This window comes from Colias philodice, chromosome 23 (assembly GCF_061535455.1).
Source record: "Colias philodice isolate Cphi_HAF_F1 chromosome 23, ilColPhil1 Martin Lab GWU primary, whole genome shotgun sequence".
Taxonomy (NCBI): Eukaryota; Metazoa; Arthropoda; class Insecta; order Lepidoptera; family Pieridae; genus Colias; species Colias philodice.
The window spans coordinates 3,151,983-3,175,481 of NC_143108.1; the positions used below are offsets into that span (position 1 = coordinate 3,151,983).

The 23,499-nt window shown below is 30.8% G+C and overlaps 2 protein-coding genes across 2 annotated transcripts in view; both read right to left on the reverse strand.

Annotated features, from left to right (window-relative positions):
- The window catches only part of LOC149477918 (uncharacterized), a 600,334-nt gene that overhangs the window by 472,844 nt on the left and 103,991 nt on the right, over positions 1-23,499 (reverse strand). Inside the window, exon 2 of the mRNA XM_089710024.1 lies at positions 12,799-13,139. The gene's annotated coding sequence lies outside the window, so the exon portion shown is untranslated. The remainder of the gene's footprint in view (positions 1-12,798; positions 13,140-23,499) is intronic.
- LOC149477942 (uncharacterized) lies at positions 15,247-21,171 on the reverse strand. Its single transcript, XM_089709838.1, has 3 exons — positions 21,068-21,171; positions 17,754-17,822; positions 15,247-15,984 (listed from the first exon to the last, which is right to left on the reverse strand). The coding sequence occupies exons 1-3, from the start codon at positions 21,140-21,142 to the stop codon at positions 15,517-15,519; spliced, it is 612 nt and encodes a 203-aa protein (XP_089565964.1). The 5' UTR covers positions 21,143-21,171; the 3' UTR covers positions 15,247-15,516.

The following is a 23,499-nucleotide window of genomic DNA, read 5'->3' on the forward strand; positions in this document are numbered from 1 at the left end:
AAAAAATCGTTAATAATAATTTTATTGTAAATATAAAGTCGCCTGAAAAATGTGTTTAAGCTAAAATATTGTTAAAATTTATAAACATTCTTTCTTTTTAATGAAAAAACATTTTCCTGAACCTTTTCTATTATAATTGTTACGACAATATTTTCTGAGGAATAATTAACGAAAGTTCTTAGAAAAACTTCATAATGATGAGAAATAATATTTTGCAAGTTCCGAAGGGTAGAGTTACCATGAGCCAAATTATGAAAACCAACAGGACACAATGAAAGCCAGCTTAACATGGAAGCGACTTTTTGTCTATTTATTTTGATTATAATAATATGTACATGCTTAACAAAACCTGCTGAATGTGCTATTATTATAATAATTTATAATGTAAAATCTCACACAAATAAAGAATGATAGCAGTAGTTAAAGAAAAAATACAACTAAAATTAGACGTTAACATAAACTTATGTTCTTGACAATAACAAGAAAAAATCTAATTGAATATCAATATCTATGTAAAATTTACATGTTTGGGTCTTAAATTTTGTGTGGCTACGAATCGATTATTGCCGTCATGCTTTTTTATTTAAATTAATTTCAATTGAAATTTTACAAATCATTACATTATATTATGATTTGACTCTACATAGTATACAGTACTTTTTATATTCTAAATAACTATAAAACAATACTTAAATTTAATTCCCAACATAATCCAAGAATGACAGCGAATAAAAAGATTCCTCCATACTTACATAGCCTCCAAACATCAGCTGGGATATCCCAAAGTTGCGTTAACTTGATCCAAACAAACTCGATCGCGTTGCAAATTTATATCATTCAAAATAGAACTCTAACCGTGCTAGTATTAAGGCTTAAATTAAAACAGCAAGCTTTCCGTTCAAGCATGAGTTCTTTAGAGCCTTACATAGGTACTCATGTAAAAGTAAAGCCAATCTATATACAAATATGGTATAAAATCCATTACAGCGAATTAACTTTACAATAGTCTGATCGTATCCTGAGCTGACTTGCGAATTTAAGCCCTAAGTCAATGTATGAAAGTTTAATTTTGTGTGCATTAACGAAATGGAATCATGAAGTTTATGCAATTGTTATGTTTTATTATATAAGATGGTTTGTTGGTCCGTGGGTCACTCTTACTTGCAACGTTCAGTGCATTGAACGTGAACTAGATTTAGTGATTATTACTATAAATAGGTAAGTTTTAGTTATTAGATAACCTATTTCTAAGATTATTTCCAAGCTTCTCCTGTTTACACATAAGGGTCTATTGTTTAAAGTTTAACAATATGTTATATTATAGTTTTATCCAAAATATTCATGTTACTATCAAACAATTCAAGTTAAACTATAAACTATATTTAAATTGGCAAATAGGCTCTTGAATATTAAGAGCCAAGATGCTCTTTTAACATCCTACTTTAAAAATTAAAGTTCAAATTTTTTAAATACATTATGTAATATATTAATCGATTATACAAAGTCATTTTTTTTGACAAACAGATCTTAAAATAGACAATATATTTTCTTTAAGCCTTACAATAATTTATCAAGAGAGATAAAGATCGAATTAGTAGTATTTCCTACAAAAGCCATTAAAACCTTAACTACCGTACATTCAACTAGTCCTATACGGAAATAATCAGGAAAGACCAGATCTTAGAAAGTAGGAACCCTTAACAAACTTTGAACACTTTCTAAGCTGTCCTTTAGATTATAATGTATACAGCGTTGGAATATTTAAGCGTGACTCTACGCACGCAACTGGCTTTTTACTTAGAGGTTCATAGTAATATACATAAGGCGATATAATTAATTTTGACAGTAAAGCTTGCTTATGAAAAAATATTTTTTATTAATTCACCACTTATTGTTAAGCCAAGAAGTGTTAATGTTTTTTTCTAATTAATACTGCAACTAACTATAGCAAAACGACTATCGTAGGTATGTACCTAAATTCTGCAATACAATTTATACCTAATTAAAAAAGTAACTAAAACTGTACAAAACCAAAAAGAATCGATAAATATTAACTGTTTAAAACTAAATCAACAAGAAACATTGTCAAAAATAACCTAAATGATATATAGAACATGCAATACGTATAATAAGAATTTCAATCATTTCAATAAGAGATAGTCCCAAGGAAATACTTTCGAATAAATCGTCAATAACCCAGTGGCCTCTACATGACTTAATCCGGCCCTGTTACCGTCATAACACTGTTATGTCACACGCCTACTCATTGTGTCCTAAACTAACCCACTATAAGGATATAGTGTTACGACAGAAAACATTCATTCGCTTACAAAAATATTGTTCTTGGCGACGCTAAACTGCCTTTAATCGAATGCTTGTGTCACGGTGCATTTACATCGAACGAGCGAATGCTCATTCTAACCCTACTATGTCAAATTATTTTAGTGTAAACAGTCTTGGAGCATTCTTCCGTTGTTCTTATTGCGTTCGAAAATTCTATGCAATGTAAATAACTGAACAACATTGAATACGAGTTTTCGTTTACACAAAAAGATCACGAAAGAATGTTCTTGCTCTAGCTTCAGCTCTATGTTCGTTTGATCTAAATGCACCGTCACATGCCTCGATAGTATCAAAACTATTTTGGAGAAACGCCCACTTTAATAAAACAACATTGTATCAAACACAACATTAAATTAGTAACGTTTTTCCAATTTTATTAGTGACTTTAGGCAACTTTAATTCGTAATGTATTTTCCTAACTGTTTTAGATGTCCACTGTGGTTTTTAAAAGGTTAAAAACTTTACGGAAACTGAAAAATAAAACGTTATTTAATTTAAAACGAGTTTGGCAAAGAAAACTTTTTCAATTAATAATTAAACATGCTTTCAGGAAACTAAGTTTTTTCTCAACAATTTTCTTCAAGACGTATCTATAAGTATACTCAACCGTTACTTTGTCAATGTCTTATTGAGTTTGTTAATGAATTTTGTTAAAAGGCATTACTTTCGCGCCTCAATTTGGTATTATAGGTAATTGATGTGTGAATAACAAACTTACAAGTGATATGAAAATAGAAATATTAACAACAAATATATTATATAATCTGTATTATTTTGAAACATTTTCAATTTAGATTTATTTATTTGTATACTAGATTTCCGCCCGCGGCTTCGCCCGCTTTGTCAAAAACGTAATAAATTATATACTAAAACCTTCCTCGTAGAGTAGAGTAGGGTGATTCCTCTATCTATTAAAAAAAAACGCATCAAAATCGATAGGGAGAGAGAAAGCGACTTTGTTTTATACTATGTAGTGATTATGAATTATTTTTATTACATATTCAAAATAATTAGCATTTTATTTTGCCCTTGTTTTCGTGTGTGCAGAAATCCACGAAACATTCTGTTAGATTCTCCAATGATATTCAATATGAAAAGACCGAATTACGCTATGTCTTATGTGGGATTAAATGCAAATCTCCCACGCACTAGATATGCTAATATTTTAATTAGTTTACATAATAATATTATATAGAGCATCTATGTATATGACAATTGTTCTTATAATTAAAGCAATATAAGCGTCTTTTTTTTTCATTGAGCTTTACATGTGATTTGAGATTTTTGTTTCATTGAGCTTTTGATATCATTTGAGCTTTTTGTTTCATTGAGCTTTCCATGTGATTTGAGCTTTTTGTTGAACTGAGCTTTCGATATGATTTGAGCTTTTTGTTAAATTGAGCTTTTTGTTAAATTGAGCTTTTTGTTAAATTGAGCTTTCGATATCATTTGAGCTTTTTGTTTCGTTGAGCTTTCCATGTGATTTGAGCTTTTTGTTTCACTGAGCTTTCGATATAATTTGAGCTTTTTGTTAAATTGAGCTTTCGATATGATTTGAGCTTTTTGTTGAATTGAGCTTTCCATGTGATTTGAGCTTTTTGTTGAATTGAGCTTTACATGTGATTTGAGATTTTTGTTTCATTGAGCTTTCGATATCATTTGAGCTTTTTGTTAAATTGAGCTTTTGATATCATTTGAGCTTTTTGTTAAATTGAGCTTTTGATATCATTTGAGCTTTTTGTTAAATTGAGCTTTTGATATCATTTGAGCTTTTTGTTTCATTGAGCTTTCCATGTGATTTGAGCTTTTTGTTGAACTGAGCTTTCGATATGATTTGAGCTTTTTGTTAAATTGAGCTTTTTGTTAAATTGAGCTTTTTGTTAAATTGAGCTTTCGATATCATTTGAGCTTTTTGTTTCGTTGAGCTTTCCATGTGATTTGAGCTTTTTGTTTCATTGAGCTTTCGATATAATTTGAGCTTTTTGTTAAATTGAGCTTTCGATATGATTTGAGCTTTTTGTTGAATTGATCTTTCCATGTGATTTGAGCTTTTTGTTGAATTGAGCTCTCCATGTGATTTGAGCTTTTTGTTAAGTTGAGCTTTCCATGTGATTTGAGCTTTTTGTTTCATTGAGCTTTCCATGTGATTTGAGCTTTTTGTTAAATTAAGCTTTTGATATCATTTGAGCTTTTTGTTAAATTGAGCTTTCGATATCATTTGAGCTTTTTGTTTCGTTGAGCTTTCCATGTGATTTGAGCTTTTTGTTGAATTGAGCTTTCCATATTATTTGATCTTTTTGTTTCATTGAGCTTTCCATGTGATTTGAGCATTTTGTTTTTGGTTGAAAGTTTGTGAAAGTAGAGGGGGATGATATAAATTGGGACTCTACTCAAGTCTCAATGCCACAGACAGTCCTGGCCTTTGGCAAAACACCAATGCTTTTGACACTGTGGTCCCAAACAATGTGTGCACGGTTACGGCCCAACTTAAATGATGTCAAGGAGCAACAAACTTATAGATATTATCATGAACACACCGACATATCAACACACATACAAACTTTCGTAGTGATTAAATCAGTGTACCACGGGCGAAGCCGGGGTGGACCACTAGTATAGGATAAAATTTCGCTCCATTAGTAATTTACCGCGAAAGTCTTAAGAAAAATTCTCAAGACTTATTCAGTAAGCGTTTAGGGATTGTTCTTTTCGATTCGAATATTAACTAAACGGAATTTCTCGAAATGATTTATGCGAAACAGAAATAGCCAATTCTATGAAAATATTCTCCGGAATAATAGTCATGACTGGAATGCTTGTTCATTAAAGTAAATTTCATAATTAAACACTTTCAAGTGGTTAAAGGGCAAAAGACATCAATTAATTAAACAGTAAAACCACAGTGAAATCTTTTCAGTATTGTTTTTATTCTGATTAAACAGACCGGTAAGTTCTGGGAAGAACTTTATTGAAAAATAGGTAGAGCTTTAAATAAAATACATAATCCAGGACTCTACCCACTACAACGTATCATAATATTATGACCGTAATAAAAAGGTGTCGACACAATAACTGCAACCTGAAAATTTCGAATGCGAATTTTATCTTCTTATATATAACTAGCGACCCGCCCCGGCTTCGCACGGGTGCAATGCTGATACTAAATACACTACAGAAAAATTGTGAACGTTGTATAGGTATAAAAATATAGCGGCCCGCTCCGGCCTCCGGCATCGCACGGGTATAAAATACATAGCCGGGCGGCCGCAAACGCTACGTCCTGCATTTTTTAAATCTGTAATATCTTCGAAAATATTCACAAATCATACGGTGTAAAGGGCCATATAGATCTATATTAAGAGGGCGTATAAAGCCAGATAATTCTACGATTAAGCCCCGCACATTACGCGCCATGCCGCGCGCCCTCACAATACCCTCATACACCCGGCTCATCCAACGTACGTAAAGTTCATCGCACGCTAAATTATACACAATATTCTTCGCTCGTTCAACGCGTATTTTCGGTAGTTAGTAGGTATGTTGTCTAAAATAATTGTATAAAACAGTGAAGTTGAAATCATCACAAATTATGTAATATGTCTTTTTATTATTATTTGTTTATAATTATTAATGATAATCTATACATATTATAAAACAATAAAAAAACTGTCTGTATGTAATATATAAAAAAAAACAATATTAGGGAAACAGTATAGAGCACGAATCCGTAAAAAAAGTCTGTAGAAATAGCGAGTATAGATACTATTTTTAAATAAACATACGCAGTCGACGACACACATTCCTCCAGAACTTTATTTTGATTAATTTGGTTATAGTCCATTAAATGAGTCCCTCCAAGGGGGGTCTAGAGTGCGTGAGTTAGTAACGTAAGATGTTTCTTCGGAAACATGTCAAGAGTCCCTAGGTAATAAACATACTAAAACCCCGGGCCACTAGGAGGAGCCCCGGAGTGGGGGGAGGGGGGAAATGGGTCCATTTTTTCATTTTTCGCTTAAATCTCAAAAACGGTACATGTTAGAGAAAAACTTTCAAGGAAAAATTGAAAGGCCATAAAATTATCTACAAGTTGTACCTGAATCATTTTTTCCTATATCCTACCGTTTCTGAGTTATACGCAGTAAAACATGATTTTGGCTCAAACAATTTCAAATTTTCAACATCAATCGATCAAAAAATATTTCTTTCTTCCAAAAAACTCAAATGTGCAACTTGTGACCAGTACTGATAGATTGCTCTTAATTAGGTCTATAATTGGTAAAATAAACACATTCCTCCATGGAAGCCTTTAGGAGGAATCGATTGTCAAAATATTATATTAGGGCAGTTTGAGTTACTGAACTTGATCTTTTTATTTTTTTCTTCCAAAAAACTCAAAAGTGCAACTTGTGACCGGTACAAATAGATTGCTCATAATTAGGTCTATCATTGCTAAAAATACCAGATTCCACCACGGAGGCGTTTACGGGGAATTGAATTTTATCAGGGTAGTTACGATACATGAACTTTTTATTTTTTTTCTTCCAAAAAGCTCAAAAGTGCAACTTGTGACCGGTACAGATAGATTGCTCATAATTAGGTCTATCATTGATAAAAATACCAGATTCCACCATGGAGGTGTTTACGGGGAATTGAATTTTATTAGGGTAGTTAGTTAAAAAGTTCATGTATCGTAACTACCCTAATAAAATTCAATACCTCCTAAAGGCCTCCATGGTGGAATCTGGTATTTTTATCAATGATAGACCCAATTATGAGCAATCTATCTGTACCGGTCACAAGTTGCACTTATGAGTTTTTTGGAAGAAAAAAATAAAAAGATCAAGTTCAGTAACTCAAACTACCATAATATAATATTTTGACAATCGATTCCTCCTAAAGGCTTCCATGGAGGAATGTGTTTATTTTACCAATTATAGACCTAATTAAGAGCAATCTATCAGTACTGGTCACAAGTTGCACTTTTGAGTTTTTTGGAAGAAAGAAATATTTTTTGATCGATTGATGTGGAAATTGTTTGAGCCAAAATCATGTTTTACTGCGTATAACTCAGAAACGGTAGGATATAGGAAAAAATGATTCAGGTACAACTTGTAGATAATTTTATGGCCTTTCAACTTTTCCTTGAAAGTTTTTCTCTAACATGTACCGTTTTTGAGATTTAAGCGAAAAATGAAAAAATGGACCCATTTTCCCCCTCCCCCCACTCCGGGGCTCCTCCTAGTGGCCCGGGGTTTTAGTATGTTTATTACCTAGGGACTCTTGACATGTTTCCGAAGAAACATCTTACGTTACTAACTCACGCACTCTAGAACTTTTTATTCAATGGACTATTAGATTGTACGACATTTTTCGACTCAGCAATTATTCTAAAAATAAAAATAAAAATTATCCTTTATAAAATATTACAAAGTTCTTCGAAATTTACGTATTATTTTATCGAGAGCTGGTAACTTTAGCAGGTACCTTTCTGGAGTATTTTTTTCTGCGTGGCAATAGTCAGTAGACACAGGTTGAGAGTGAGGGTCCACATTTTCCAAATTTAAAATTGTTCTGTGAAATTAGTAAATTACTTTCAAACAGGGTCAATTTGATTGATTGCATTTGCAAGGCGACCGTAGGAATTAGGTACCTACATAACTAAGTATAAAAAGTGTCTTTGTAAATTGTAGGTACCCACTATGAATGTAGGTATCTATAAATATCGTCGCATGAATACTCAACTCGCGGAAACGAATTTACAGAATTTACACAAATAATAATATCCAAACTCGCCTGGATAAACTTTCTCAAATGAATCTATAGTTTAGGTGGTCTGTTGCGGTTCTGCATCAGGTGTTTCAGTTTTCAAAATAAATTATTATTTTATATTTCCCGGATAATATAATAGTACCTACACAACAAAATAACTTTCATTCAAATCCGTCCAGTAGTTCCGGAGATTAGCGTGTACAAACAAACAGACAAACACAGACAGTTTTTTTTATTTACGGGATAAAACTCATCCTATGACCTTTCTCAGGTCTCAAACTATATCTGCACCAAAATTAGAGCCCAGACTTACATACAGACAGACATACAAAAATTCTAAAAACTATATTTATGTATAGATATGTACTACATATTACTATGTAATACAGATTATGAATATATTATATATTTACATATACATATGTTGTATGTACATATACATTACATATACATAAAAAATATTGTGTACTTTATACAGTATTATACAAGTGTACGCTCCTACGGAAAGCTCGAGTGAAGATGAACTAGTAACATTTTATTCTGACTTAGAAAACGCAATATCTCAATGTAACAAAAAAATTATAATTATGGGCGACTTCAACGCAAAAATTGGTCAAACAGAGGATAACGAGGAAATGATTAGAGGCATATACGGTTATGGCAAAAGGAATAGTAGAGGCCAACGTCTAATGGATTTTTGTTTTCAATATAAATTTAAGATATTAAATACAATCTATAAAAAACCAAACAGTTTAAAATGGACATGGATGGCACCCAATAATAAAGTAAAAAATGAAATTGACTTTATCATTACTAATATACATAGAAATGTGAGTGATTTGAGTGTGTTAAGCCGAGTTATACACCCAAGTGACCACCGCATGGTAAGAATGACACTATGTACCAAATCAAGGAAATTATCGCGTTCACGTTATTCACAATTTACAACAAGAAATATTGATTATGATGCATTAAAAAATAAATTTAATCTATGTCTGGGACAATATGATTCAGTACAGAGCCTCTATGACGATATTGAAAAAAATATGCTGAAATGTTTGAAAAAACCAAACGTAAACTCTAAAACCACACGAAAATGTCAAATAATTACTGAGGATATCATTCAATTAAAACAACAGAAACATACATTAAGAAATAAAACTAATAAAACCCGAGAAGAAAAAATAAAACTAACACATCTATACAGAACTATTAATAAAAAAATCAAAGAAAATTTAAAAAATTATAGATTAAAAATATTTCAAAATCATTTAAAACAAACAGGTGGAATAAAAAAAGCGAACAAAGTTCTAGAGAGAACCAAACAATTAATGACACATCTAAGCACCCCCACAGGCTCTGTTACCACACACAGAAAGGAATTACTGGATGTTGCCACATCGTTTTACAAAAACTTATATAGTAGTACGAATCAAGAGCCAAGTAAAACGTTGCAAAATTTTATGACCAATAAAAAACAATATAACAAAAAGTTTGATGATGTCCCGCCCTTCCTAGAATGTGAAGTGGAACTTTCTATTAAAAAGCTCAAATCAGGAAAAAGCCCCGGCCCCGGTGGTATAACAAATGAGATGATCATAGCGAGCCAACCACACATAGTAAAACCTCTGACAAATTTATTCAACCTCGTTCTACAGAGAATAGAATTTCCAAAACAATGGCTATGCTCAGATATAATATTATTATACAAAAAAGGAGACCCTAAATTTATAAGTAACTACAGACCGATTAGTTTAATTCCATGCATATATAAAGTATTTACCTCAACTCTGCTAAGAAGACTGACATATATCTTAGATGACAAACAACCCATTGAACAAGCGGGCTTTATGAAAGGAATGTCTACAATTGACCATATACATACAGTAAAACAGTTAATAGAAAAATATAAAGAATTCAACCAGCCCTTATATATATGCTTTATTGACTATGCAAAAGCATTTGACTCTATTTTACATAGTACTATATGGAAAGCATTAAAAGCTCAAGGTGTCAACGACACATACATATCAATTATAAAAACAATATATGAAAACAGCTATGCTAGAGTAAAATTAGATATACAAGGACCAACATTCAAGATTAACCGTGGTGTTAAACAAGGGGATCCACTTTCAGCAAAACTGTTTATATCTGTACTGGAATATATCTTCAGCCAGCTAAATTGGGAGTCATATGGTCTCAAAATCAATGGACGATATTTATCGCACCTGAGATTTGCAGACGATATAGTTCTGTTGTCAGAAAATGTAAGAGAATTGCAAACAATGATAGAATCGCTAAATAAATATAGCAAAAAAGCAGGTTTAAATATAAACCAGGAAAAAACTAAGATTATAACAAACAGCCACCAGTTACAAGTCACAATAAATGAAACTCCTATAGAATATGTTGAAGACTACATTTACCTCGGACATCTTATCTCATTTAAGCTATGCAACGAAAAAGAAATAGAAAGAAGAGTCAAGCAAACATGGAATAAATATTGGGCTATGAAAGAGATTTTCAAAGGACAAATACCAATTCCACTAAAAGCTAAAGCCATGGACATATGTCTTACACCTTGCCTAACGTATGCATGTCAAACATGGCCCCTTGCAAAAAAGCATTTAAACAGAATTAGCATCTGCCAACGAGGCATGGAACGAAGCTTTTTGAATATTAAACTTAAGGATAGAATACGAAATAGTGATATAAGAAAAAGAACGAAAGCTCAAGATGCAGTAAGATATGTATGTAAATTGAAGTGGAAATGGGCAGGTCACCTGTGCAGATTGAGAGATGACAGATGGTCACATTCGGTAATAAATTGGACACCTTTTTATAAAAAGCGTAAGAGGGGAAGACCAATCACACGATGGAGTGATGATATCAAAAATCATGCAGGTGCCCTTTGGACTAGATTAGCTAAGAACAGGGATGAGTGGAAGAAATTGGAGGAGGCTTTTACCGCAAAAAGCGGTCCTTATTATATTTAATTACATACTATTACAATTATAAAGACTAATTAACTAACACTTAATGTAATATTTAAAAAATAGAATTGTTATAGAGAAATAAGAATAATGTTAATACTAACCACACTAACAACAAAATTTGTAATTAGATATAAGAAAAGGAATTAATAAAAGCTTTATTTATTTATTTATTTATTTTATTTATGTATATTATAAAAAAATACCTATTCAATGTAAGTAAGTACAGTTTTGACTTTCGTACGAATTTGTTATACCTATGTATAGATGTTATGTATGATTATCTAATACAGATTGTAAATATAATATATATGTACTATTCACAACCGGTTTACATATTATTTATATTATTATTTACTGGAGCGAACATAGGATCTGCCTATAGTAATAATAATAATATAAATCTTTCTTGACTTGATTGATTGCACCGCGACTGTAAGAATTAGGTACCACTATGAATTTTATTTACCTATCTATAGTTGCTGCTGCTATCGCGTCAATACTCAGCCCGCGGAAATTATTTTACAGAAACTAAACTTTCTCAAATAGGTAAATCAAGACTTATCTTTTTATATTATAATTATTATTTATTAATATTATAACAATACTATTATATTATACATTACCTATATACATTATTACCTTCGACATTTAGTTATCTTTTCAATTTGAATCTTCTTTAGTTCTCGTTTCTTAAGTCTTTTCATTTTGTTGTTTACCATTTTCAACAAATCAATATTCGGCGTAATTATAAAACACGGCGCAGCAATTTTAGCGTGGTCTACTCGTCTCAACGGAGCGATAGCGTCTGATGTATGAAATAGAATTATGTTTTTAGCTCCCGGAACGTGCGATGGAAGATGATTTCTTGCGTAATTAAAAATATAGTAAGCGCCAAAAGTGTTTTATCGTGATTAAACCAAAACTAAAAGTAATTACACAAAATGCTCTCACAAATATCTTGCAAATGTTTTAATATAATTGTTTATGAAAAAAAAATCATAATAAGTATTACCATGTCCAGTAAAAAACGTAAAAGTGTGAAATTTAGAGGTAACTTCGTGAATTTTTTCTATCGAGTCAATTTCAATATTTTATGTTTTTGATCTGACAATATAATCGAAAATATCATCAAGTTTTACATATATTTTATTTTTTATATTTGGTCTTGAATATTACACGTATCAACTAAAAGTTGATTGGTGATTTGACTTTATACGCGCCCTTAAATGAACAATGTATCCATGGTATTTAATTGGTTAAGGATTAATGCTGTATTGGTTAAAATCGCTTCGAAAATTAGCCATTATTGTCGTAAAAAGTAAATGACAAAAAAAAGTTATTGTGGGTTATCCATAAGAGATAGACATATACCATCGCGGACTTTTCTGTAGACCTTTTCAATGTGTATAATACTTAGTACATTATTTTGATAAAACTCGTAGGGTTCAGCCTGCGTTTGCAATGTAAGCGGAATAAATGTAATTTTTTACGACATCACATTAGAAACCTCAAAAATAACAGTACTTCTCCACTACTTAATGGATCTTATTATACATATAAACCTTCCTCTTGAATCATTCTATCTATTAAAAAAAACCGCATCAAAATCCGTTGCGTAGTTTCAAAGATTTAAGCGTACAAAGGGACATAGGGACATAGGGACAGGGAAAGCGACTTTGTTTTATACTATGTAGTGAAAATGAATCGCAAAATGTGTTGGTAAGCGCATAACTCGAGAACGGCTGAACTGATTTCGATAATTCTTTTTTTATTATATTCCTTGAAGTACGAGGATGGTTTTTATGTAGAGAAAACGTAAATATGTACCACGGGCGAAGCCGGGGCGGACCGCTAGTCTTATATATAAAAATGAATCGCAAAATGTGTTGGTAAGCGCATAACTCGAGAACGGCTGAACCGATTTCGATAATTCTTTTTTTATTATATTCCTTGAAGTACGAGGATGGTTCTTATGTAGAGAAAACGTAAAAATGTACCACGGGCGAAGCCGGGGCGGACCGCTAGTATCTTAATAAAGATTTTTTTCAAGTTTAGTTTTATATTCTAAGGGCTGATTTTTCAATCCTTGGTTAAAACATATTCGTCGAATCTTATATATAAAAATTAATCGCAAAATGTGTTGGTAAGCGCATAACTCGAGAACGGCTGAACCGATTTCGATAATTCTTTTTTTATTATATTCCTTGAAGTACGAGGATGGTTCTTATGTAGAGAAAACGGAAATATTATGTACCACGGGCGAAGCCGGGGCGGACCGCTAGTAATGTATAAAACTACCATTTTAAAAACGTATTCTAATTGCCCGTTTTTCACAGTTTACGTGACATTTTGACATTATTGTGTTTTTAACCTTATTGGACGGATAAGTTTTAACCAAGCATTGAAAAATCGGCCCTAAGAATAATTTTTGTTGAGAAAGAGGCGGGCGGGGACAGAAATAAGACAGCTATTTAATTAATATTCCGTTTGTCCAAAATATGCCATCGTTAGAAGCTTTGTTGACAGGCGTGTCACATACAAATTATCTTAACAACCTCAACAACTAGGTAGTTATTAGTTACAGTCAATGCTAGAGAAAATTGTATGACAGTAAAAATACTTTGGAATTTGGGCCACTTCCAGTCTCTTAGTCCAATTTGGTACATAATAGGAACGTACTCAGTTTCAAATTAAACGGCCCACAAAACTATATGCAGTTTGCTTGTAATATTTATTGCATACCTATAAATGTGTTATAACTCATAGGTACTATAATATCATAATACAGTAATACATATCAATTCATATACTAAAATTAAGATTTATCATATAACAATATTACGAATGAATTATTAGAGCGGTATTATATCTTCTATTATTCAACTCTTCAACACTTCTGACATAATAATTTCTCTACTTTCTTAGTGTGAACGTGATCTAATCCACGTTGAAGCATTCTTTGACTAGCATTTTTGATTTATATTATAATGGAAATGAGAATTCATCTTCTTTGACTCGTATTTGAAAAATAGAAAAAAAAATCATCAAAATTCCTTTAAATATTTACGATAAAAAAAATTGTATCCTAAATTTTATAGAAAATTCGCAATGATAGTCCAATGGGCATTTACATAATTATGTAAAATTTTAATTAATACAAAAAAATATGAATACCTGAGGTAGATCATTTTTCGTGAAATAAATAATACTAGTAATATGTATTTTATGAAAACAACTATGCTATAGGTATCTTTTGCTCTAAGTGTGTCACTAATTTAAATATTGAGTGAAATCCAAGGACATTAATTATATACATTTAATGAAAATTAGGACACTAATATGCGAACAATATCACATAATCTGTATTCCGTTCACACTGAGACGCTTGCACTTATTTTTACCGTTATACAAAGTATATTATAGCAGATATGACGTTTGTAATTTCTACCCAATTATTAAAATAATACACATAACATTATACTGTCTACAACATTTGTAGATACTTCTATTATTTCTCTTTTGCTATACATTTTTTTGTAAGTATTTTAATGTTAACAAGCATGCTCCATTCTGTGTTCAATAAACGTGCATTTTATAAAGTCTACTCGCATCTTCGCTTTGCTTGGTAACTTTTAACCACTTAACTCACCTGCTTAGGTAATACTTAGATAATACTGACTCTGTGTCAATCATTATAAAGTAATGCCGTACAATGTTTAAAATACACTCACAACTAGTTGTGATTCGTAATTATCTATTTGCGTACGTGAATTCAAGTAAAATTGGCTGCAGAATGTACATAATTCTCTTTCAATATTTTCTATCCTGTTAACAAATGTTTATTAATGCTCAGGTTACCAGTAATCATATATTGCAAATTTAAGTCATATTAAATATACTCGTAGAAGTCTTAAAGGTGCCAAAATTAAGCAACATTCTAGACTATTTGTAAGGGTTGTTTCACATAATAAAAGTGCCAATTTTATATTGCTATTGTAACTCCCCGCATATTGTTATAATTATACGTAATATTTTTCATTGTTATTGAAAATATTGCGAATTCAGACAATGCTATTATCGGTAACGAATTCACTGAAATCCGTTCTTTTTTTTCAAAAATAATATGCTTAGAAACGACGTACAGAATATTTTTCAATGTGTACAATAAGAAGCCTTATAAATATTTTTTTGTTGTTACTATACTCGAGTACCAAAAGGTACGAATAAGTGTAAACTTTATAAGTTTTTGTAAATAGAATCTATTCTTTTAATTTATAAGATGTTATATTTTATTGTAACATTATTTGTTTTATAAATAGAAATAAAAGCTTTACATTATAATACTTCGTTTTATTTTGCCCTGAATACCTTAATTATTATCTATCCAATTATTATGTTTTTGTTACTACCAATAGTTTTTAACGTGTGCATTAACAACATCATAATCCTTATCACTACCAAGGAATTCAATTTCATCTAAATCTTTAAGGATATATACGTCACTTCTTTCTGTATCTCTTTTATTTCTTCTCATATTTCTCGTCTGCAACTTTTGAAACGGCATATAATTTCTCAATACCTTGGAATTCTTTTTAGGTCTTCTTCTTTGATTTGCTTCCGTTGTGTATTTATCTTCACTTTGATCTGATTGGAAATTATTTTCCTGATTTTCGTATACAGTTGTTATCGTTGGTGATCTTGTAGCTTGTTGTACGTATATTTGCCTATGTTTCATTCTATTCTTCTTTATTATCTTTTGCACTGTCCGCTTCGGTGACTTCTTTATCTTCTTTTTCTTATTTTCTTGGTAAAGTGGTTTCGGTATTCGTAAGATGTTATCTGATTTGTCAATGAATGTCTTGTTTGGTACCATCTGCAACAATGTAGAAGTTTGTTGTTAAAAGATATAAATTACTCGTCGCTCTACATACTGCCAGTTTTAAGCGCGTCACACACGGTGAAGATACTATAATATTTTATGTTAAGATTCTCTAATATAAAATATTACAGTATCGGTATCCGGTATCAGCGTTCTGACCATCATTTTTCTTTTTGTCATTGCGTACTAAGACCCCTGTAGAACCGCCATCCTGTTAAAAATGACCCAAAACACTGACACAAAATTTCAAACGAGCAAATGCTCATTCTGACTCCACTATGTCAAATTAGTTTAGTGTAAACAAGCGTAGAGCATTCTTTCGCTATTCTTAGTGCGTTCGAAATATTATATGCAATGTTCTGATACTGAACAACACTGAATACGAGTTTTCGTTTCCACTAAAAGATCGCGAAATAATGCTCTTGCTCTAGCTCTATGCTCGTTTGATGTGATGCGCCGTTAGAAGAAAACGTATATCAAACGTTGTTAATTTGTTTCATCGTTTATTTTATTTAATTTTCTTTTAATGTATGCATTAAAGTAATAAAAATCATGTTAATGACCAGGTTTTTTTTTATAAAATTCGTATGTAGTAAAATGGACGAGTATTGTCAATTGAGCTTATCAATCTTCATGTTACTTCAATACTTCATCGTATATGATAAGCCAAGCCAATATAAGCCCATCTCTTACTTTTTTGCGCCTATCCAATTATAATAGCTTCAACGCATACGCGAAACAATTGCTATTTCTTTCAAAAGGAACCCTTAAATGAAACGACTCCACGCTTTACCATTTACCTTTATCCCTTACCGGATAATATCGCTGTACTTATTATGTTTTAAATATTCAAGATCTTCCTTCCAGGAATCGACTTCTTTACGTCTAATATTCTGCGTCAAAAGATGGAATTCTAAACGATGCGTTAAACAATTGATTATTAAAATAATTCTTTATTATTTACTTTTCATTCTACCTCACATTATTGAAAATTAGGCAAAGCCTAAAGCCTAATCCTTTAAATTAAAGTACCTATCTACTGAATTTCTTTGCATGAAACCTCAACTATTCTAATATAAAAGAGACCACAGTTAAGAGAACTCACAGAAAAGACCGACTGATTGAATATCACTACTAGATTACATTTTTAACAATTGATTGCATCCAAACATTCTGAAATAGGCCCAAAAAATTCCTTTCACCTTTATCTTCAGTTCAGTCAGTTAACGTTAATTCTGTTAACGCTTCCAACTGTTCTTAGAAAATCAAATCACTTCAATATAATCGTTCAATACCTCGTAGATACATCTATAGACTTATAGCTTCGCAATTCTGCTATTAATTAGCAGCTGTTAACACAATATGATGTATCTCTTAATACCTACAGTTTCATTATCTCAACTAACACATCAACCATTTATTGTATAATTAATTGAATCCAGGTCTGTGGTATCACGTAGGTACTACTAAGGATTTTATTCATATCTATATTTTGTTTCGAAAAAGTTTTTAAAAGAAAGTAATCTTATTATTTATGTCTAAATGAAACTTTTGGTATTTGAATTTTTATTACCTACACATATTTTAATACAAGTTTATTCGAACATTTTCCATTTTCATTTTATAGGGTCCAAAAAAGAACAATTTTTTCTCGACGTCGCGCGTCGTCGTATTGATGTAGATTATTAAATATTAACATAATCTACAAAAATGGTACAGGAAAAGTTCAGAGAATTTAAATAATAATCGGGTCGACTACTTACCATGCTATTCCTCAAAGAAACGTAAGAAGCCACTCCATTGTTTTGATTTTCCTTAAACACGGAAGCATTCTGTAAGAATGAATTTAATTTTAGATATTTACAACGAAAGCTTAATACGTTTTAAACAATGTAACCAAACCCTTCTTAAATAAAACATTTTCAAGTATAAAAAGAAAACCATTGAAAATTCAAAGTGATATTTAGTCAAATAAAAGGAACTTGAAATCCTATTATTTTATTACCATAATTTGAACGCATTTTTTGGTAAAGTCAACATTAATTGTTTTATTACAGTCATAGAAATCTTAATAACAAGTATTACAGTGCATTAGTTGTAGTATAAAGAATTAATTCATTACGAAATTTTGAGAGAGAGATTTTATCACAAGACCTACTAACTACTATGTATTTATATTATATTTATTTTTGTGAATGGTATAATCTGCAGTATTTTTTAACATAGATAATCTCATTCTAAAAACTTGATCTACATTTCTATCAGTTATTCCGATATTAACAAAACAAAAGCTATAAATATAGTCTTTATAATCGTGCTATAGCTGCCTAAAATTAGAACCAAACGATACATAATATTATCTCACCTGAATTAATTCATTTGAACATGACAAACTAAAAACATTTAAAAGTAACAGTAAATGTAACATAGTGTGCTATACTAAACTTACAAATGAGTAAAACACGGCGCAATTAGAACAAAGTTTATGTGTTAACTCAAAACACTATTGTTCCTTTTAACTGCTGAGTAAACTAGATTTACCTGATTACGAGCAAAATCCTAACGCAACTTTAAACATTCAGCTTCTAAGTAGGTACTTATGAACCTGGGATATAAACCACTGTTAATATTTTTAATTTTTATGTACCTATGGGATATGCAATAAAACGGTTGATCTTTCTTGTGAACTATCTAACATAGCTTACAATTTCGACAAAATATGATTAAAAAGGTGTAATAGATGCTGAAATGTAGAAAAAGAAATTAGACTTAGTCATACAGCATTATGGTATTATCTGTGATCATACTATACTATCCTTTAATCGCACATTTCACGATTACTCCTGAAAAGAAAACATTTGTTTTCCAAAGGGAATATTATTCTAAAAAACATTTTTTTAACAAAATTCATAATATGTACTTACTACTTAAATATCTTTAATCGCTACCTCTACCAGGGAATAAAGCCATGTTTGTACCACATAAACATCACAAGCGAGTATAAAGCAATGATTTTATCTACAAAGCTTTATGACCTTTGATAAAAGGGTTTGGATAACTTTTAGGTCATGAGAGGCAATATTTTTGCAATACGAACCTGATACTCATCGTATTTTTGGGCATAATAATTTATGTGCATATTAACCTACTAAATTAAAGTGTCCTATTTAAGTATCTATAATATAAAAATTAAACGCTTCTGTTGCTAAGCGCAAATTTCGAGAACAGCTGAACCGATTTCGTTATTTTTTTTTTTATAATATTCCTTAAAGTACGAGGATGGTTCTTATGCATATGTACCACGGGCGAAGCCGGGGTGGACCGCTAGTTTTCTAAAAAAGAAAATATGTTTAAAGCAAATGGCATTGTGCTATCAAATGCCAGTTTAATATACCTAAAAAGCTTTATATTATGATGCTGCATACACGGGATGAAAACAGAACGAAAAAGAAAAAAATATTATAATAATATCATGCATTTATCTTTCTATTTCCGACAAGATGTAAATAATGTAAAGTAGTTTTGAAGCTTTTTAGTACGAACAAACAAATATTGTACAATATTTTACCCTGCGATTTCAATTTCCTTTCTTAGTTCAACGAAATAGTTTTCCATTTACCATTTCATGGAAATTTAAGAAGCGAATGAAACGATTGAATTAACTTCAATAATATGTATTGAAGAATAATAAAGATGAATTTGAAAATTATTTAAATAGACAAAATACTACTGCTCTTTACATTTTATAATTCACAGAGGTATGTTTATAGCCCTTGTATGGATGCCCAGTCGAGCTATAGATCACAATTGTTTGCGCCTGACAATTTATAGCAGGCAAATTAAAGAAATATCGCTAAATATAAAATGATTTTTGTACATAGCTTGTCGATTTCTAAGAAATATATTTCTGTAAACCGACAAAAACAAAAATGTTTTAACTAAATTGCTACTTACAATGTTTTTAAGATTGCCGCTTAGAAAAGATTTTCCCAAAAATAAGTTAAAGTAATTGCTATTCAAGGAATTCCTAAGCCTTCCTTTTGCAAACCTTAAGCCATCGAATTAAAGAATAATTAATCACGTGGAAGGATATTTATTTGATTTTAGTAGAAATTAATTTGAAGCTTTTCGTGCTAACACGTTTCGCGTAAACAACTTTTTTGGTTAAAAATAATTAATTTCATAAGCCAGCTATATTTAACCAAAATTCGATCTTTCTCAGTAATTAACTAGCTGAAGAGGAAAAAATGTTACTCTGCTTATGGTAAAAGAATTGTTACAATTGTATAAAAGTAAATTGTTAAAAAATTTACAAAAATATATCCCCCTACTACCTTAATACTCATGCCACAGGTACTGCAAAGTTTTTCGGGATTCATGAAAAGACTCATAAACATCACCAACTGATTTAAAAATGCGTTTTGAAATAACACTATACAATAATATTATCATTTATCCTATTCGTTTTATCAAGCGTATTTCTGGTTCGTTTATTTAATTCTGATATTATTTAACTAATGAACAATCTCACTACCGCCATAATTAAATTTTACATGCCGAGAATTACCATTTACAGGAAAGCTTTAAATTATTAAACTCTCTGAAAACTGCTGCAACCGTTCGTTCAGCGTAGTTTTAATTAACTAATTAAAATTTAACCCTATCTATGCATTTTTTTAATACCTAAGCAATAGCCTCGCTAATTTTCAATGACGTAATCATTCTCTCTTCGGTACATACATTCATTCTAAACAATATTGAATGGAAATCTAAAATAAATGACTACAAAATATAACCTTTACACCATTTCCATGATATAATACGGTATCAGCTTCTAAATTTTAGGATTTGCCCAAAAAAGGAGTTGATATATTGTACGTGACCCTGTAAGGTACCCTTGGCACCCACGGCCGCGGCGTAGTCTTTAGATATGCCTTCTGCTTTATTTGAGGAACACACCATAGTAAAAGTATAAACTAAAACGGAAAGGAACATAATTAATATAATTTTTTATGTATACGTAATTTTAATTGATAATATCAGACAATTTTTAATACCTTTAATGAGTACCACTTACCTTATTTGCAATTAGGAAGGGTTGCAGGCCTACGATACAACTTACAAGCTGTCTTAGTGTAAGCCTGCAGTTCATATCTTAATCAACAGGTTCTATTATAATATCTTTGTATATTTTTTTATAGGATTTATTAATAATTAAGATAATGATTATGTATTTAATTGTATTTATGATGAATAAACGATTTGAATTTCAATATACTTTGCCAGCGTCTAGTAAAGTATGATGTACTAGATTTCAGCCCGCGTCTTCGTCCGCGTTTTCAAAGGAAAACCCGCATAGTTCCCGTTCCCGTGGGATTTCCGGGATAAAACCTATCCTATGTGCTAATCCAAGTTACCCTCTTTAAGTGTGCTAAATTTCATTGTAATCGGTTCTGTAGTTTTTACGTGAAAGAGTAACAAACATCCATACATCCATACAAACTTTCGCCTTTAAGAAAGATTAAGATAGTATGTACTTATTATACTATCTGTAGTACTGTATTATTATCTATGCCAAAGTGGTGAAAGTTGACCTAACCCCTATAGAAAGCCACAAAACGAATATGGGCTTCATAACTGATGATAACAATGGAATGAACAAAGTCCTAAGTTCCTACGTTTAAAAGCGTAAATGACTGGAATGATAGCTGTCTATAGGCTATACTATAGCAAGTAAAACCACACAATACAGCTAGTAAATAATAATTATTATCATTGTTATAATTACTAGCTGTATTGTTAATTATCAAACATGCAATGAATTTCGTCTGAACTATTGAAGCGTTAAAATTAATAAAAGATAATAATTATATATAAAAATAACTGCATGCTTTTCATCTCAAATGAAATCGCATTAACTCTATTTGTTCCAGTCTAGTGGTGATGGAGTATTTGTGAATTCACTTAATACATAGCCAATCTTGTTAATAAAACTAATTCCTAGACTACATTAAAAAATGGCGTCAATATGTGCAATGTAGTACGTGATTGCAGTATATATATGTATGCGGATGATACTTGTCTACTCTATGCGCATAAAGATATGCACATATTAGAAGCTAAAATACAAAATGACTTTACAAATATAATAAAATGGGCGCACGATAATGGAATCATAATCAATATGAATAAAACAAAATGTATACATATTCGCTCACCTTATAGTAAGACTATGAATTCGCCAAAAATATTAGGTCATAATTATGAATGTCTACATATTGCAAAGAAATGTAATTGTAAAAATATTGAATTAGTGGAAGAATACAAATACTTGGGGTTAGTTATTGATAAATACTTTTCATGGAAATCTCATATTCTTAATCTTTCGGATAGGCTGAGGGCAGTTCTTGTTAAATTTCATCATCTTAGTTTTATTTTAGATAAGGCCACTATGTATATTGTGTACTATGCATTGACTGACTCACTGCTTTCTTATGGATTGGCTAGCTATGGGCGCACTTTTAAGACTTACCTTGATAAAATAAAAGCGCTTCAATTAAAATTTATTAAAATATTAGCACATGAAAAAGTAAAAATCCGCTGTAAAAAAAATAATGATTATAACTATTTGTTTGTAGAGTGCAAGATGCTGCCTGTTCATGAGAAGGTAAATATGTTAATAGCAATGGAACAATTTCATAATGATGAATTTAAAATCTGTATTAATAAAACAATGTCTTATAACTTAAGAACTAAAAATGTATTAGAAGTGCCACACTATTGTAACTACTATGGGCAGAGACATAGGAAGTACTTAGTGCCAAAACTGTTTAATAGAATCCCAATGAAAATTAAGGAAAGTGATAGGAAGGATGGAATTATTAGGAAGGAATTAAGAAGATATTTTTTAAATGCATTTGAGAGTGAGTTGATGTGTTGATGATCTGTGGCCGTTGAAATGTAACATTGTTAGCTGTTAGAATATCAAAGTGTTAAATTAAATTGTAGTGTTTTATAAGTAAAATGGAAGTACATATTTTGTAAAATGGAGCTACATCTGCCAACAAACTGTTTTACAGTTTGGCAGAGTATTGTGATAATATGTATATGTGTCTTTGGTTCTGAAATAAATAAAAAAAAATAAAAAAAAAAAAAAAAATAAAATGAAAGTTCTGTTGGACATATTTTATTGAAAATCAAGGAATAACTGCTCATCGAATTTACATACTACCACAGACTAATAATAATATACTACGTATACAAATACTACTTATATACTATAACTTTTACAATAATTATTTTTTAACAAAAATTTAAATATAGAACAAGCAAAGAGCCAGTTTTCAACTAAAAAAAGAATCATCGAACTCGGGTTTTATTCCAGAAATCCTACGGGAACGAGAACTATGACTTTAATAAAGATACCTCATTCTATGAAATTAATTTTACCACAAAGTATCAAATCAAGTTGCGTCTAAGAAATATAGTCGTTAGAAAACAGTAAAAAAA

Excerpts from the sequence above, each read along its gene's own strand:
- LOC149477942 (XM_089709838.1), bottom strand. The coding sequence starts at position 21,142 with ATGAACTGCAGGCTTACACTAAGACAGCTTGTAAGTTGTATCGTAGGC. Across the intron at positions 17,823-21,067 it reads CCTTCCTAATTGCAAATAAG|AATGCTTCCGTGTTTAAGGA; the intron begins GTAAGTGGTACT and ends TCATTCTTACAG. Across the intron at positions 15,985-17,753 it reads TTTCTTTGAGGAATAGCATG|ATGGTACCAAACAAGACATT; the intron begins GTAAGTAGTCGA and ends ACATTGTTGCAG.